We start from the raw sequence: 18,670 nt of genomic DNA on the forward strand, positions 1-18,670 counted from the left end.
GCTGTGGAGTTTGTGTTATGCAAGATCACTAGGTAGTGTCAAGAGCCAGGTGGTCTCTCCTCCTCCCTGGCCTCTCCTGGGAAGCAGGGAACTCTCAGGGATTGAGTCCCCCTCCGCTGGCTGCTGTGGACAGTTCCTGAATTTCCAAGTCCTTGCCATTTTGAGTTAGCGTCAGCTGAATTCAATAAGGGCTTTCTGTAAGGAAGGAGAGAAACATGAAAGTTTGGCCTTTAGTTTTAATTATTCTATACTTGGAGTTGAGTCCATTTTCATTTTTATCACTCTGAACTTTTATACCATATAATCTGTGTTCTATCTTGCGACAGCTGAGAGGAAATCTTTTGAAATAGCTGTGCGGAACCCCTTTTTTATTAGACAGATTTTTATGCATTTCAGAGGATCTGGTTCCTTAGTATCTGATGCCTCAATGCCACTAAATGCCAATGCACTGTCCTTAGTTAAGGCTACAGTGCAGAAAGGCGCACACTGATGATTTAGAATTCCCTCTTTTAAGAGACCAGGCCCCCTGAAGGGCGGGCAGGGTTTTGTGCTCCACTCTGGCGGAGTACCATTCTGGAAACCTCCGGAGCCAGATTTAGACTAGAGTCAAAGAAAGGGCAGTGAAAAGGAGTCAGCAAACCTGGCTTTAGCCTACTTTATGCCACTAAGTGTAATCCAGTCGCTTAGCTTAGTTCCTTTAAAACGATAGGAATAATAAAGTGTAGGACACAGGTTTCAGCTGAAAGTGCTGCCAAAATTACTTAAAAGACACCCCCCCCAAAAAAAAAAAAAAAAAGCGAATCACAGCTCCATGCGCATCTCCCGGACAGCAGAGGTGAGCAGGTTCGCGGGGCCCACGGGCAGCACTGGGCAGCACGCCTGCGCTCTCCCGCAGGCCTGGCGGACGCGTGCGGCAGGGCCTCAAGGACCCAGGCTCAGTAGGGAGATCGAGGAAGGGGGCTCCGGAGGGCCGGGAGCTGGGGTGGCCGGGGAGGGGCCGGCCGGCGGAGGGATCGGGGGCGGACGAGCAGGGCGGCGCCTCCTCGGCCCGCAGCCCGAAGCCGCCCGGGAGCCGCCGCAGGGCCCGGGGGCGGTGCGACCGTGACCCAACAAAGCCCGCGCGGCGGGGCGCGGGGCAGCGGGCGGAGGGCGCGCACGCCGGGCGGTAGCTCGCGCGCTCGCAGCTGTTCGCGCGCCGCCAGGCCGAGGGTGCGCGCCGCCGCCGGCGGGAGCGAGCGAGCGGGAGCGCGCACACAAGCGCGAGCGGGCGGGAGGCGGCGGCGCGGCGTCCCGAGCCCGAGCCCGCCCCGCGCGCCGTCCCCGCCGCCGCCTGGCTGCCCGCGCCCACCCGCTCCGGCTCGCGCCGCCGCGTCGCGGGCCCCGGGCGGCCGCGGAGCGAGCAAGATGGCGGGTACGTGCCGGCGGGCGGGCGGGTCCCGGGGCCGCGGCCGGGGGCGGGCGGCGGGCGGCGCTGACCGGCTTCTCTCTCCTCGCAGACCTCTCGCTGCTCCAGGAGGACCTGCCGGAGGACGCGGACGCGTGTGAGTGGCGCGGCCCGCGGGGACGGGGAGCGCGGCGGGCGGCCGGCGGGCGGGAAGGGACGCGGGGGGACGCGGGGTGGCGGGGACGGCGGCGGGGACGCGGGCACCGCGGGGGACTGGGACGCCGGGGCGGCGGCGGGAGACGGGAGACGCCGCGCTCGTTTCCGCCCGCCGCGGCCGGCGCCGCCTCCCCGCCGCCGCCTCAGCCTGGGTCGGGCCTGGAGCGCGGCCTGGCCCTGTTGCCCGCAGCGCGGCCTGGCCCGGTCGCCGTCCCCGCAGGGCTCGGGCTTGAGGGTGGCTTTCCGTGTGGGGAGGGTCCGGGTCCCGACGCGGCTTCCGGGCCGCGGCGGAGCCGGCTGAGGGCGCCGCCGCCCTTCGTGCTCCCCGAGCCGCGCGACGCTGTCCGGATTGATGACAGCGGGGACAAAGAAGGGCCGGCCGCGCTGTCGCAGGGCGTTCTAGTTGCCGTCGAGGCGGATCGTTGTGTGGTGCCGAGGTCCGCGACAGATGGGGGCCAGGGGACTCCCGGCGTCGCCGTGCGGGTCCCCGAGGTCGCGCCCGCACCGAGGCCAAAGAGGCCGCGGTCCTGCCGCGCCCTCGGTGCCCGGGTCGGCCCTGGCCTTCCTGGGCTTCCCTGGTCTCCTGAGTCCCTGGTTGTCAGAGTGCAGTAAGGGAGAGCTTTACGGTCTAGAGAGACCCCGGCAAAGAGTTTTTTTTTTTTTTTTTTTTTTTTTTTAAGAAAGGGAATCCTATCCGGACATCCCGTGCTAAGCCGCTGGTGGGTGGGCATTTCCCTGATGGCCTCTTACAGGGAGCGGAGGGACCGGTCCCGGTGCTATTCTCCCTGGTCACTCACCCACGGGTGAGCTCAGGCAGATATGCTCTCAGGTATCTTGCAAGGTGGGGGACTGGAGGGGGGGGGCGCTTTATGTTGCCTCAAGACAGGGCTTTTTAGTCTCGTGTTGAGACCTTATAAGTGAAAGGTTCATTCATTCAACAGGTATTTAAGACTGACACTAGCGAGAACTTCCCAGTGTTCATTTGACCTCAGGGGGTCATGGTCGTGCACCCTTTGAAGGATGAGATGCAGTTCTGCCCGGCCTAGAGGGGAAGGCTGTCCTGGGAAACATGGGCCCTGAACAGGATGGCCACAGCCTGAGCCCCTAGTGGTTTACACACAGTTGTCAGGAAGGCCCGGAGGCTGTGCAGTGACCACACAGACTAGAGCCAGACAGCCTTGTTGCAGTCTGAGCTGTGCCACTTTGGGCAGACTGGGCAGCTCAGGCAACCTCACTGTACTTAGATTTCACTCTTGTAAGTGGGCATGATAAATATTCCCTACTTTGTAAGAGTCCTCACGACAGGACTGGACTTAACGCCTTTGGCACTTAGAACTGGGTAAATAGCGACTCTTGTGTTTGCCATTCTGAGTAAAGAGCAAGGTTAGCATAGAGGAAAAGCAGAGAAGGAGTTACTGATGTCAAACTTAACAGAATTGATATAAATGCTGCCACAGCTTGCACTGAACTTTTTTAGGTTCTATTTTATGTTCACTTTAATTCAGGATAAAAACTTAGGTATTTGTTGGAAAGCACCAATTATTTGCATATTTACAATTTTGTTGAAAATTGTTTTAGAGAAATTGCTCATTTTTCTCAGTTGCTAAAGTTCTTACAGGTAATACCTTTACCCAGAATACTCAGGGACAGAGGATCTTTGAGCCTAAGGCGGTTTACAGGACTCCTTGCCTCCTGTTGTGAAGGGATAGAAAGAGGCCATAGTGTCTGCATAGAGGTCACGATGGTTGGTAAGGGGATAAAACAGCTTGGGAACCCAGAGGAGCCATAGAAAGCAGAGGCAGAGAGTGGAGAGCGGAGTTGGCTGCGAGCCCATGGGTGAGTTTCTCTCCGCCAGTGCCAGGGGGGAGGCCAGCCTCCAAGGTAGCATGTGCTTCACTCTTCCATCCAGCCAGGCCTAGTCTAAGTTGACCCTTGGATTGGAAAGAAATGATTGTCTGATCCAGTTCTAGAGCCTGGTCACCTGCCTTAAATGCAAGTGGAAGAGAACACTTCTGTTGTACAGGTCACTGTAGCTGTGGATCCCAAAAGGACGTGGTGGAGTCCAGATCTTGACAGGGGAAGCATTGCTAGGCCTGAGTTAGCCTCAGGTCAGGTGTTTTGATTTGTTTCTAAAGTCTCTAAAGTCTGGAGTGGGGAAGAGGGTTGGGTAAAGACTGGCTTGGCTGATAGCTGTGAAGAAAAAAGTCCCCCAATCCTAAGAAGCAAAAAATGGATGTATTGTATTATATAGCAAAAAGCCATGATGTTTTGTTTTGTTTTTTGTGGTTTGGTGGTACTGGAGATGGAACTCCACCTCACAGGTGTAGGCAAGTGCTGTACCACTGAGCTATATCCCCAGCCTCCAAAAAGCCATAAAGGTTAAGTAAAACTATCATTAGGCATAGTAAAATTAAGTTTTTTTAAGTTGAAAAGTGATATTTTCACTGAGGGTATGGCTCAGTAGTAGAGCACTAGCCTACCATGCTTGAGACCCTGGGTATTCAGTTCTTAGCACCGAAGAAAAACAACAAATGAAACAAACAAACAAAAATCCAAAACCCTAAAGTGATTATTTTCAGTACTGTATCATGAAATGTACTTTGAATTTCAAAGTGAAAGCAAGCCAGAGACTTCATTTAAGTACATGTGTCAGCAAATTTCAATGTTGGATAAAATGTCATTTTTATGATTTTTGTTCCTTGAATAATAGGAAGCAATACAAATTTGTAGATAGACTTGTCAGCTTTTCAAAATTCAATTTCAGTTTATATTGAAGTTGCTAGATGTCTAAAGTGATAGAGCTAGGACTTAACATACAGTAAGATTTGATGAGCTGATGTTTATAAAATAATCATTGAAGGAGTCTGATTAAAATTAAAACTTTAGAAGAATGGTCGTATTAACACTTAGTAGTTATGGAGACTTTCAAGCACAGATTATTTTTTCCCGCCATCTTGTGATGTATAGACTGTGGTATTCTAATATTGGTAAATACGTCAATTAATACCCAAAGGGACTACAATATTTTCTCAAGGAACAAAACTCCTAAATTCAGATGATTGTAATCCAGGCCTTCTGATTTTAAATATTGTATCTAAAATATTATCTCTTCTCAAGTTTCCCATTTTACAACATTGAGCAGCCCAAACCTGTCACATAGGCAGTTTGCTTGAAGCCATATTTTAAAGGCCCTTATGAAGTATTCCAAGATGCTATGTGGGGTTTAGTTTTACCTAGAGAGAAAAGAGTCGATGGAGGTTGGGAATAATATAACTTATTTAGTCCTTCTTGACTTTTATGTTAGAGTAACTAGGCATGATGTCGACGAGCTTTTGAAGCTGTATTATGGAACATGCCATCCCACAGACTGTTTTATTGTTGAAGTTTTGGAATCTCTTTATATTGCTCTGATTTTCTTGTTTGAGGGCAATGTTGGAGTACAGGAATGACAAATCCTGAGGTCATTACCTTCAGTAATGACAAATTACTGAAGGTCACTGCTCTGATCCAGTGCCTGGTCTTTAGCCCTCTAGCTACTCCCTGCACCCCCCCTAGGGATTGAACTCAGGGGCACTCAACCAGAGTCATATCCCATTCTCTTTTTGTATTTTATTTAGAGACTCGGTCTCACTGAGTTGCTTAGGGCCTCACCAAGTTGCTGAGGCTGGCTTTTGAACTTATGATCCTCCTGTCTCAGCCTCCTGAGTCCTTGGGATTACAGGCCTGCGCCAGCGTGCCTGGCTTGCCCTCCAGCTACTTTTAGAAAACAGTTCCAATAAACTTCCTACAGTCCTTGCCACTGGGGGAGCTGAGAAGTAGAAAAACGTGACTGTGTCCAGTAGCGGCCAGAGAATCACCAAAACTCCCAGAGGTGCTCTTGAGCATGATGATGTTTAGGTGTTCTTAAGCAGGGATTTGAGAGAGTGAGCAATGAGACTTGGTGACATGTTTTGTTTGCTGCTAAAAGATGAGACAGGAGAAATCTTAGAGGTAATATGATTGATGGCCTAGGAAAGAGTGCTCTAAAAATGGTCTAGTGGTGATGGGGGCTGGAGCTGGGCTGAAGTGGTAGAGCACTTGCCTTTCCCGTGTGAGGCACTGGGTTCCATCCTCAGAACCACATAAAAATAAATAAAGTTATTGGGTTCATCTTCAACTAAAAAAAAATTAAAAATGGTTTAGTGGTGTCCATCTGTGTATAAAATCATTAATGATGCTTTAAAGGGCTAATAATTCCTGACATAAAATTAAAAAAAGGGGGGGGGGGACTTTTGTAACTATACATGGGTTTGTAGCTATATAACCAAAAACAACAAAGAAAATACCAAAACTAAGTGTAGAGTTTTTGTTCTTGCCTGTGAATGATCAATCTTGTAGGTGAAGTTCAGAAGTCGCCACATTTCTTTGGTTACTGGTTTATTATTTCTGGTTCTTTTGCCTCAGTCTTTCATCAAAACAGAGAATTTGTATTTTTTTTAATTAAACTGATATTACCTTATATCTACATTTACATTAACCTTTCTTTTTTTTTTTTCTTTTATTTTGCAGTATTGAGAATTGAACCCAGGGGTGCTCTACTGTTGAGCTACAACATATCCCCAGTCCTTTTTAATTTTTATTTTGAGTCAGGGATTTGCTAAATTGCCCAGGTTGACCTTGACTTTGTGATCTTCCCATCTCAGCCTCCCAGGTAGCTAGGGTTACAGGCATGTACCAGCTTACCTAGCTACATCTTTTTTTTTTTTTTTTTTTTTAATTGCTGTAAATGGATTTTTTTCTCTTGATGGTGAAGAATTTTTGCTGTCAGCTATGGGTTAGAAGTCCCTCAGCTTGAGCTAGAGTTTCACTTTGCTTTTCCCTTGTATCTGAGAATGACCCTAATATGATGTCGGACGCACAAAGGAGGTTGACACATGGCTTTTGGACCTGCGCAGTGAAAGATCAGTATTCCCTATAGCTTCTTAGGAGGGCCTGGCACCTGCCTGCTTTCAGCAGAGGTCCTTGAGTGGGCTGATCACCTGACCGTTCTTCCTCCCACAGTCATGTCCTAACTCTGCTGTCTTCAGTGTCTTGGCTTCTTAGCTCCCTTGACTTGGGAACAAGCTTGACTGCTGGCCTGATTGATACCAAGATTGGCGGAGAGCGTCTTCCAGGCAGTAATTGTGGCGCTATCGCAGTCTGGGTCTGTGGAAGGAAAAGGCACTGGCTTTTTAGACCTTTAGATCTGGGAGTCACATTCTGGCCCTGCTGTGTAATCTCTTATAATCCTGAACAAGGTGCTTAATGTTCCCCAGCTGTTTTCTGTCATGAAATGTTGATGGATTTTGGATTGGCTCTGGTTTTTGACTATTACAGATCAAGCTGCTGTACACATTTCATGTCCAATTTTTTACGTAGATGTGTGTGTTCCTTCTCTTGGGTTTTTATCCAGGAGTATCTTAGGAAGTTGTCTGACTGTTTCCATGATGGTTACGCCAGGTTCCATCCGCAGGGCAGTGTGTGCAGGTCCTCCCGCCCTGGCCGCTCTCTCCGGCAGCCTTCATTCTAGCCCTTCTGCTCAGTGCGAGGTTTCTTTGAGGTTTGAATTTGCTTCTCATTAATGGCTAATGATGTCTGTCTTCTCATGTGCTCATTTGCTGTCTGTTGCTTTGGTAAAGTGCCTTTCCACATCTTTAGCTCCTGGTTTTGTTGGAACGCCTTCCCAAGTTTTAGAGTTGTTTATATATCCAGATACAAACCCTTTCTCAGATACTCAGACAAGTTCCATATCTGCGACTTGTCTTTTCATTGTCTTAATGGTGCAATTAGAAGAGCAGAAGTTTTGAGTTTTCTGTTTTATTGTTTTATCACAGAGGCCCTTTATTAGGCTGAGAAGTTTCCCTGACTTTGTTGATAGCTTAAGGAAAGTAGGAATGGGTGTTAGATTTTGTTGAATACTTTATTCTATGTTTATTGAGAGAATTCGATGTTTTTTTTTTCTCTTTTAGTTTTTCAGTTTAATGAGTTACAGTGGCTTTTTGAATAAGTATTATTAATTATTCATCAGCCACCACAGCAGGTACAGCATCCTGTGGCATACCCACCCCGCAACTCTGCAGCTTCATTCAGCCCTCAAACATGAACTTTCAGGGGAAAGAAGAGGCAGGTAGGGTACTTACTTTAAGTGATCATGCCAAAATGTTACTGCTAGGATCTGAATTTAAATTAAAAGTCAGATTCATTATCATCTTTTCTTTAAATATAAAATTTGTTTTGGTAGAAATAACTCATTTTTTTCTTCAAGACTTTATTTATTGGGGATTGATGGTAATTTGGTCCTGAATAGTTCAAATTTTATATTTGAACTACTAGGGAAGAAAGGGTTTATGTGGTGGCACATACCTGTAATCCCCAGAAACCTGGGAGGTTGATGCAGGAGGTTCACAAGTTCAAGGACAGCCTGGCAACTTAGCAAGACCCTGTCTCAAAATAAAAAATAGAAAGGGCTGGGGATGTAGCTCAATGATAAAGTGCCCTCGGTTCAATCTCCAGAACAACAACAACAACAACAAAAAGGTAAAGAAGAAAGAGTCTTTGTAAGCAAAATGATTGGATTATTAAGACTATAAGGAAACCATTCTCTCTGAAGGGAACAAAGGACATGCTTATAAAATCCACACGTACAGGCCTTTGATAGGCTGCATACTTCTGTATCACAGGGTTTAGAAAACATGACCTTGGTAACCAGTTGGAAAATAAACATGCCACTGCCCTTTATATTTACTTATTGTATGTTTGTCCCTCAGAATCTATCAGGATTGTTTCCAGGACCCCCTTGGATACCAAGTCTGTGAATGCTCAGGCCCCTTTTATCAAATGCCAGATTTGCCCATTATCTGTGCACATCCTCCTGTATGACTTCAATCATTTCCAGATGACTTACGATGCCCAATACAATGTAAATGCTATGTAAATAGTTGTTAGGCTATATTATTTGGGAAATAATGAAATCTGTGTGGTTTAGTACATAGGCCAGTTTTTGTTTGTTTGTTTGTTTGTTTTTGTTTTTAGTACTTTGGATCTGAGGTTGACTTAATATTTGACTAAATCATACTTCAGAACATCTGGACAAGGAGGTAAACTATACCATAGGAAACTATTTTGTGAGGCAAAGGCAAGTTCAAGACCAGCCTCAGCAACTTAGCAAGGCCCTGTCTCAAAATAAAGAAATAAAAAGGATATGGTTCAGTTGTTAAGTGCCCTGAGTTCAATCAAAAAAAAAAAAAGATTCCTGCTATAAATTACTTGTGAGATTGAACATAAAGGACAATTTTGTACTTGCCTATAAAGATAATTTCTAAGGATTTAGTAACTTTTAGCATTTATATTTGAAGGAAGGAATTCCAGTAAACATTATTTGTTCCAAAGTACAAATTAAATTTGACATGCCTGTTGCTTAAGGCTGTGTTTGGTGAGGACTGAACTGGTCTTCACATTTTTGTCTTTTCTATTAATTTTCTTCCCCCAGCAAAGACTCAATTGGGTCTCTGCTACAACACTAGACCAGCGTTGGAAAGTTCTGTAAAGGGACAGAGAATGAATAGTTCAGTTTTGTAGGCCACATGGTTTCTGTTGTAACTACTCAGATCTGCTGTATGGCCAGAGCAGCTCTGGGCAGTATGTAAATGAGTAGCCTGCGTGTCTTCTGGTCAGACTTTATTCACAAGAACAGGAGGCCAGCTGCCCTGCTGGCCAAGATCTACCCGCTCTCGCTATACTGGAGAATCCAGGCCTCTGCGTTTCATTTTACCCACAGCACAGTGCCCGGCAAACAGTGAACTTTCAGTACACATTTGCTTCAATGAATCTTGTTTTTTTCTGGCCAAATTAGGTAAAGCCATAAACTTAATTTTAAATAATGAAATTTTAAGTTTTTAAAAATGTATTCACTTATTTTGGCAGTACCAGGGGTTGGCACCAGGGCCTCGCTTGCTAGGTGAGCACTCTTCCACTGAAGTACATCCCCAGTCTTAGGTTTTCCCTCAGTTGCCCTGGCTGGCCTTGAACTTAAGATCCCCCTGCATCAGCCTCCTGAGGAGCCTGATGATGGGCCTGTGCCACCACGCCTGGCTCATACTGATATGTTTGAAGTCCACTGGGTTTATGTGTTTCCTCCAGATTTGATTTAGGCTGTGCCTCTTTTCACTTTTTGACAGCACAGGTATAAGTGTTGTAGTTGTTTCTCATAGTCTCCCTTGGTCAGAGGCACCAAGGGCTGCTTCTCTGTTACTGGTGATGTTGAGGTGATGTATGCCACCCTTCTCCCCTGTGAAGGTTCCAACACTGGGGACTACCCTGTTCCTACAGTGAATCTTGCCCCAGGCCTTCTGCTTTGCAGGAGAGCTTGTCCTTCCTCCCTATTCATTTCTTGGTGTGTTTATTTGTAAAGACTTCAGAAAGAGAAAATTTGATGGATTGATTGTGGTCTTATCGGTATCAAGGCAAAAAAATTGAAGGGGAGGGCAGAGCCTCAACTTTTCCTGTTTGATAGGATATCATCAACCATTATGTGGGGGATAAAAGGGTGTTCTGATCAAGCATGGTGAAAGTGACGTGTACAGATTCCTCAGTTTCCTTCGGTGTGGTACTTGTCAAAGGCATGATGTGCTGATGCACTTGTGAGTGACAGGAGGGTTAAAGTGTGTTAGAGAGACCCTGACTCTCCCAGCACCTCTGTGGGCATCTTCCATTGATATTAAATGAATCTGCTGCCTTTGTAATAAACATTAAATTGGGGGTTTTAAGGGAATTTGTGTTGAGGAGTGGGTTAGTGGTGGCAGAAGAAAAAGAGAAAACAAACTAAACACTGCTGTGGCTGGCAAAGTAAACCTCAAGGGCTCTCAAGGCTGCAGGAATGCAGAGGGAAAGTCTTTTTTTTTTTTTTTCAAAGAGAGAGAGAGAGAGAGAAATTTTAATATTTATTTTTTAGTTTTCAGCAGATACAACATCTTTGTTTGTATGTGGTGCTGAGGATCGAACCCGGGCCGCACACGTGCCAGGCGAGCGCTCTACCGCTTGAGCCACATCCCCAGCCCCAGAGGAAAAGTCTTAATTGGAGTAGGAATGTCCTGTGAGGTTATTTGTAATAGGCACATTTAAACAGAAGAGGCTGGAGCAGCCAACGCAGGACGGATGACACCACACAAAGCCAGAAGGCAGTTGACACCAGCAGGAGAGAGAGCTGGGTCTGGGTGCCCCAGGCCTGGAGTCCAACTTGAGGCGTCCTGCCCTACTCGGCCAGTGGGTGGGATGGAGGGCTGGGGAGTGCAGGAATGTGGGAGTGAGTGGGGTTGGCATGAGGAGCGCCTAGGGATGGGTGGCACTTGCTGTCCTAGGACAGTGGTCTCCAAACATTACTGCATGTTTCCTAAACCATCTGAAAACTCTGTGTCACACATACATTGTCAAGTTGATACCCAGGATTTTCCAAGGTTATATTCACAAAGGATGTAATTTCCAGTGTATTTCAAATATTGATATTGTAAAAATAACAGTAGTGTCCCTTTGAAACGGGATGTAAACTCCAGAGCGGGTTCAGGCACATTTCCGCCTACCAAGTTTACCGTCCCCAGCACACTCCCTGCTTTGCCACCTCCCGTTGTTCTCTTTCTTCTTGACCCCTTCCCACCCACTCACACTCTGACCCTAATCTGCTTAGGCCGAGACTTGTGACTGCCTACCATGTTTATTTGTACCAAAAATAGGTATATAGAGGAAAATTTAACATTTGAATGTCCTTGTAGCCATTGAACTTAAAATTTCTTTTTATTAAGCTTCCATTACTACTAAGTTGATCATCCAGATCATATACAAATTACACATAATTTTGTTGAAAGCAAAATTTTATTGAAAAGTCATCTAATGGATAAGATTTCTAAAAAAATAATTATGAATTAATAGATGAATAGGATTTACTGTTTAGAATGAGACAATATTTAGCATCAGTTTTTAACTTCACATTTTAAGGGTTATAAGCACTGAGAAATTGTATTGATATAAATAATGTGATGGGAATGGGAAGGGCTATTTTGAACTTCTAACTTTGGTGAATAATAATTTTGAGAAGAGACTCACATAAGAGGGATCCCAGCAGTTTGGGAGGCCAGAACAGAGGGATTACAAGTTCAGAACCAGCCTTGGCAACTTCTCAAGACCCTGTCTCAAAAAATTTTTAGAAAGGTTGGGCACTGTGGTGCACTCCTGTAATCCCAGCAGCTTGGGAGGCTGAAGCAGGAGGATCATGGGTTCAGGTCAGCCTCAGCAACTTAGTGAGGCCCTTAGCAACGCAAGCAAGACCCTGTCTCTAAATAAAACATAAAAAGAGACTGAAGATTTGGCTCAGCAGTTAAGCACCCCCTGGGCTCAATCCTCAGTACCAAAAAAAAAGACAACCCAAAATGTAGCTCACAGATAGAGCACTTTTAGGTTCATCTCCCACCCACCCACATACCCACACAGAGGAGCAAGAGAGAACGGGGCAGAGTAGAGCTGTCTTGGCACTTTTGCGCAGTTGCTTCAAGGACCAATAGCTTGGGCTATAAGTTCAGTGTGACAGGAAAAAGCCCCGTGCCCTCTGTTGCTCCAAGTGTAGCATAGATGGCAGTGTTCATGAGTGCTATGCCCATTTTTCATGTCACCTCTGTAGCACTGTTTCTGTAGTTGAGTCAGAAATAGTGGATGAAGTAGGTGAGACGTAAGAGCCGTAAGTGTTGGACAGAAGCCCGTCATGCCAGATGAGGAGACTGCGGGGACTGAAGCTGTGAGGGCAGACCCCTTTGGCACCCGTGCTCCTCTTGCTCCTAAGCACATGCACCATTAGTGAGATGGGGCAAGTGTCCCATTTTCTCCTTTGTTCTCATGGTAGCTGGCATCCCTTCTCCCCCACTTGGCATTGTGGAGTACACAAAGTGTGTGTGTGGTAGGAAGGAAAGTGGATTTCTTGACGCAGCTCTGGGCACTTTTAACAGAATGGATTGGAACCATCTTCTAAAAGAACTCTTAAGATTTAAGAATGGTGGATTGAAATTTTTCACTGAGTGAGCATAGCACCAGTTTGAATTTGTCATCTATCTGGGCATGTTTGGCAAGGGAGAGAAAGAGGCATGTTCATGCAGAGCTGTGGTGCTGCTGATGGTGTGTGTTCCGCGGGGGTGGGAGGGTGGGGGGGAGTCAGGCCTTCCTGAGGTCCTGCCTTCTGCCCTCTGCTGCTTGGCAGGGCCGTTGGAAAGGAGTGTTGGGAAATGAGGCCTGGAGTCCTTTTGGAATGTGGTGGAAAGACAGTCATCTGGCTTGGAAAATACATGATCTTTGTTTAATTTTTAAAAAATAAGAGATGAAGGGAAATGGAAGGGAGTTAGGATCAGGAAGGACAGTGGAATCAATTTGATAACTTTCCTGTGTACATATATGAATCCACCACAGTGGATCACCATCATTTATATCCACAAGACTAGGATCCTAGTTAGAATAAGATATAAGATATCAAGCAAGACCCTTCAGGCTTGTATAAATGTATCAAAATAGATTCTACTGTCTTGTGTAACTAAAAAGAACAAATAAAAATAATGCAACTGAAAAAAGTGATGATTTTAGTGAAATTTTATCTTAGTTGAATATATGTGTTATCCAGAATTGTCTATTGCTCAAAAAAGGTTGACATTAGTTAAGTTGTTTCTTAGAAAAAATCTATACCAACTTGTATAGGGAATGTTAAAAAAGAAAAAAAAATCTATACCAAATTCCTTGTAATTTTTCAAACATGAAATGGTTCTCCTCTACTCTATCTTGGACTTTCTCTGTTTAGAATGTTTTCCTCCTGCCCTCTGTCCTGCTTGGCAAGCTCTAGTGTATCTTCCAAGAATTGTCTTGACTTGGAAACCTTCTCTAACTCAGTATTCATTTTAATTCCTCTGTTGGCTTTCTAGTTATACTTCTTGCATGTTTTAAAGATTAGTCCTAAGATTGCAATCTGCATCTCTAATTCATTAAAATTAACATGTACTTTGAATAAGCTGCAGGGACCTTACTGCAAATGGTGTCTTCCCTCTGTGCTACACAGGGCTTCCTTCCTTCTTTAAGGCATGTGTGCTCAGAGTTTTTTTAGTGGTGATGATAGTTTTTTAATTGCTTGTTTCTGAATTTCTCTTTGTAACCTGGGGCAGATGTTTGATTGAGGCTGGGTAAGACTTACAGGTACATTCTGTAGCAGTGGTGATCAAAGCCTGTGGACTCCATAGGGGTGAGGTCCATAGTCTTAGTCAGCTTGACGTAGGACAGGAAGGATGTCAAGCCAGGGTGATTCTGTGGATGTTGGCAGGGGCAATGTATTGGGAAGTAGAAGTAGACCTTTGATACCAGGGTCTGTGCCAGAGTGGAACGCTCCTGTATAGAAGAGTGGTCAACCATGATTGACAGACTGTGACAAAAAGGTTGAAGCAAAGCACGATTCTGTTACATCTAGGAGTGTGTTTCTCAAATGTAGTTGAGCAGTTCACATTTGAATTTAATGGGGTATTTATTAAAAATAAATGCTCAGGGCCTCACTGTGAAGCCACACAATCAGTGTGTGGGTCTCAGAATCTGCATTTAAACACAGTGATGCTGACAGTGGTTGCTGGAGGCGGCTTTCCCACTGCCACCCCCCCCCCACCCCCCCGGCTTATGACCAGAATCAGTGTTATTAATGTTTGCCTTTAACACATGTGAGACTCTGATGAAACAGTTTGGTCATAGTCATAGAATTCTAGAGCCTGCATAAAGGTGCCTTTGAAGTCATGCTGGCTCCACAGTCTTAGGTACAAAGGAGGAAACTTACCTGAATGAGTGTTTCTGAGTGGCCTTTACAACTCTGATTCATAATGCTGGCTGGTACTTTGCTGTGAGTTGCAGATCAGAAGCTGTGTAAAATTTACCGTAAGTAATGGTGAACACGGTTAGGGGTTATTCATAACCCAGTGTGACAATCACTGTTTTTTCATTGGGGTATTTAGACCATTTGCACTTAACGTACTTAATGCTAAGGTTGGGCTTAAATCTCTCATCTTGCTCCCCTGTTTGTCCCTCTCTTGCTTCTCTCCTTTATCCTTTTTTTCTTTTGGGTTGAGTTTTTACAGTCATTATTGACTGGTTAGCTGTTATCTTTGTTGATTTTGTTTGGAGTTTGTGACTGGCGCGGGTCCTTAACTTGCCCGTCTGCCTTCCCGGGGCGCTGCTCTTCACAGAGGCGAATGGCGCTCTGCTTCACCCCCCTGCTGCCCTTCCCCTGCTGGAGCTGCTTTACCTCCACTGGCCTTGACCTCCACAGGGCACTTCTATCTGTTTACTTGACAGTACATATTTTTGCCTTAAACACTTATCTTAATTTAAGAGATTTCAAAAATAAAGAAGCTTTTTATTTACCCACATATTAACCATTTCTGATACTCTTTGTTTCTTTAAGTAGATCCAGATTTCCTTGTGATATTATTTTCCTTTTGCTTAAAGAATTTAAATGTGTCTAATGGTGTATGTCTGTCATTGAGGACATCAGCTTTTGCATGTCTGAGAAGAGTCAGTTTTGTATTTGAAAGGTTTCTGTTTGTTGGGTATAGAATGGGGAAGTTGGTATTGTCTAGTTGGTATCAGGGATTGAACCCAGAGGTGCTTAACCACTGAGCCACATCCCCAGCCTTTTTTCATATTTTATTTAGAGGCAGGGTCTCACTAAGTTGCTTAGGGCCTTGCTAAGTTGCTGAGGCTGGCTCTGAACTCCGTGCTGCTCCTGCCCCAGCCTCCCTAGCCGCTGGGATTACAGGTGTGTGCCACTGCACCTGGCCTGTTGTCTGTTGCTCTGCCATCTGGCTTATTAATAAGTAAATTGTCATTCTTTGTTCTATAAATAAAGTGAGTTTTTCCCTGGTTGATTAAAAGTATCAAAAACTATTTTCTTATAGCTATTTTTTTTTTTTAAAACCATTTAAAGTGTTAGGGTCAATTTGGTCCTAGATGATCCACCTTAGTCAGAAGTAGAAGAGCATGTTTGGGTGTTTCTTTAAATATAAAAGCTGTCTTCATTTTAGCAAACTGGAATAGTTGGAAGTGCTGCCTTTTGTAGTGGCTTTCTGATGGCATTCTTTTGGGGGTGGAATAGTTCTTTTAGTGCACTGCTCAGAGTACAGTGCCACAAGATGGGCCCATCCCATGGACTCACTCACATTTTAAAGAGGCCTTTTTTGGGCCATACTGGGGATTGAACCAATGGGCCGCACTCCATCACTGAGGGTGTGCCCAGTTGGAGCAGTGACAGTGGGGTCTAATTGGGACATGAGAGGCCTTTTTTATTCCTCATGTGGCAGCATTGTGGTGCTTCTCATGTTGTGGTGTTTTTGCTTTCCTGAGCAAAGACCTGGAGCAAAGATAAAATCTGGTTGTGAGTGATGAACAGATTGGTTGCAGAAAAGCTTAAGTGTTTCTTTGTGCCAGGAAATATTCTTGGAGATAAAGCAGTGAATAAGGTGAAAATTCCTGTCCTCCTGGAGCCCATATCTAGCTCTGCAGAGACAAATGGAAAGTTAAGGCAAGCTAGCAAATCGGAGGTGGTGACAGGCAGGAATGGAGGGTGTTAATCACCGTGGAGGGGGATGTCTGGGAGTGCTTATGCTTCGGGCAGGGCCTGACCTCCTGGTGTTGGGAGCTCTTACTGGAGTCTCGAGCTTCCACCTCCTCCAGCCTCACGATTCTCCCATCAGTTATATTCCCTTTTCCCCAGCACTTGGATTTATATTTATTTGTTGACTATTTACTTTTATCATATAAGCATGTTTCAAATCTTTCTCTTTTTAAAATATTAGAAACTAAACAAAATAAAAAGTAATCTTCGTCGAGCCTTGGGTGTCCTGGCTAATTGTTCTATAGCTACATTTCCGCAGGGCACCTTTTGAGCTGGTTGTCTTCCTCTGTATATTGTTTTTCTCAGCCATGACTGTGGTCTGGCCCCTCCACTTTGATAGCACAAGAATCACACCTGATAGGTGACAGTACCACATTCAATGGGCAGGTGCCAGTTAGTCGTGCCTTCAGATTCTGTCTGCCTGGTATCTTTGAAGCCCTTACCTTCTGCTAGTTTCATCCATTCTCTTCTGGTTCTCCCTCCTCTTCTGGCAGTGTAAGCAGTTTCTGGCCTTGCAGTCAGTACCTGCCTTCTTTGTGATGCATTTTAAAGTAGGTTGTCTTCTCAGTGGCACATCAGTGCTTGAGGGCAGAAGCTATGGTGTTTCCATAGTCATTTCCTCAGCGTAAACCTGGTCCTGGGCATAGGCTGTTCAGTGAGCACTTGTTTAGTGACTGTAAGTACACTGCTGGTTTTAGCTTACCTCTAGTGAGCGAAGTCCTTAGCTGTACCTTTGGCGTTGTGGAATCCACCATATCCCGTTTGACTGTGTGTGTATTACTTCCAAGTACACATGTTCCCATCGAGCATGTAAGTCCTTACACCTGTGGTCCCTGTTCCCTCCCGTGATCTGTAGCTGTTGGCCTTGTGCTCCCTGTGGCTGCGGTAGTGAGACGGCATCTGGAGAAAGAAGGGGCACCCTTCAGCTCCTGGTGCTGCTGGCTTGATGCCGAGGGTCCCTTGGGATCCTCCTCACCACTCCAGCGGTGTGCGTGCTGCACACAGGTGAGGGGTGCTTGTGGTTTCCGAGTGTGTAAGGAGTATTTCTGATGTCTCTGATAGTTGGTGTGGATGACTACAGCTCAGAGTCTGATGTGATTATTATACCTTCAGCCCTGGACTTTGTCTCACAAGATGAGATGTTGACGCCACTGGGGAGACTGGACAAGTATGCTGCAAGTGAGAACGTGTTCAACAGGTGTGTGCACCTTCTTTCCATTAACCTGGAAGTGGAGGGGGGGGTTGTCTCAGCAGGGAGGACAGCACACCCAGCCTGCAGTATAATGTGCACAGTCCGAGCCACCAGGCTGCAGCGATCACATTGTCCTGACCTGTGCTGTAGGTGTTACTCTTGATCCTGGGACACACACAGTGCTCTTGCTTTGCTTTTTGCCAAGACCAAACCGTCTTGCCGCTGGCATGCTCTGGAATCCTGCAGGTTGCTTACTGGGAGTCAGCGTCACCAGACCACGTAGCCTGCTCTGTGCCGGTTGGTACTCAGGGCACCGGCCCAGCCCTAACTGCCAGCAAGCACTCTTTCTTGCACTTGCTTTGTCCACCTGTGCTGTCCAGACCGCTTCGCCAAACTTTTCTGGGAAATGAAGAAGTCCTTGTCCAAATTTTTGAACATAGATGTATAAAATCCATGCTAGTAAAGATGTAATGAAGACTGAATATATTTTCTTATTGTTAGGATAATTGAAGGATAGCTGAAGTGAATTTTCAGTTGACTTTAGAAATTTGCCATTTTGTTAAAGATGAAAAATATTGGGAAATATTCAGTCTCATCTATGAAATCAATACTGGCATTTACCACTTAGGAAATTACAGGTTTCATATGTTTTAAAATGTAGTAAGAAAAAATTGCTTATTGAAACCATACGGGTTCTGTCTTTTAAGATTCTAAATAATAACTATTGATGCCTGAACACTATGTGCTTCTCTTTTTCTGTGTAGACAAATGGTGGCCCGGAGCCTGCTGGATACACTGAGGGAAGTGTGTGATGATGAAAGAGATTGCATTGCTGTCTTGGAAAGGATTAACAGATTAGCTGACGACTCAGGTATGTTTGTGTATGCAGAGGAAACAGACTTAGGTTATCTAGAAAGGTTTCTTTTACCAAATTTGTGTTTCTAAAACTAATGGAAAAGTTAAAGTGATATGAGATTTCTTTAGAAGATTTCCTAAGTAAATTATCAAACCCACCAGTAACAAGAAAAAAAAGTCCATTACTAAATTCATACTGGACCCATTTACTTAACTTTGGACATTTCTTATCAAAATAAGAAATTTTTTTTTTCAGGAGTGTGTCTCTCTCTTTTTTTTTTTTTTTTTTTCTGAGAGAGAGAGAGAATTTTTTTAATATTTATTCTTTAGTTTTCAG

At 45.3% G+C, this 18,670-nt stretch overlaps 1 protein-coding gene across 6 annotated transcripts in view; it reads left to right on the forward strand.

Moving 5' to 3' along the window:
* Nucleotides 1-1,337: 1,337 nt before the first annotated feature.
* Nucleotides 1,338-18,670, forward strand: part of Ppp4r1 (protein phosphatase 4 regulatory subunit 1) — a 50,854-nt gene continuing 33,521 nt past the window's right edge. The window contains exons 1-4 of one of the 6 annotated variants that reach the window (XM_071602477.1): nucleotides 1,338-1,411; nucleotides 1,497-1,541; nucleotides 17,349-17,484; nucleotides 18,243-18,349. In XM_071602477.1, coding sequence (XP_071458578.1) covers nucleotides 1,405-1,411; nucleotides 1,497-1,541; nucleotides 17,349-17,484; nucleotides 18,243-18,349 — 295 coding nt within the window. In that variant the 5' untranslated portion in view covers nucleotides 1,338-1,404. Of the gene's footprint in view, nucleotides 1,412-1,495; nucleotides 1,542-17,348; nucleotides 17,485-18,242; nucleotides 18,350-18,670 lie in introns of those variants that run through there. The other 5 variants (XM_071602479.1, XM_071602478.1, XM_071602480.1 and 2 more) reach the window with 5 other exon arrangements.

This window comes from Marmota flaviventris, chromosome 16 (genome assembly GCF_047511675.1).
Source record: "Marmota flaviventris isolate mMarFla1 chromosome 16, mMarFla1.hap1, whole genome shotgun sequence".
NCBI classification, from domain to species: domain Eukaryota; kingdom Metazoa; phylum Chordata; class Mammalia; order Rodentia; family Sciuridae; genus Marmota; species Marmota flaviventris.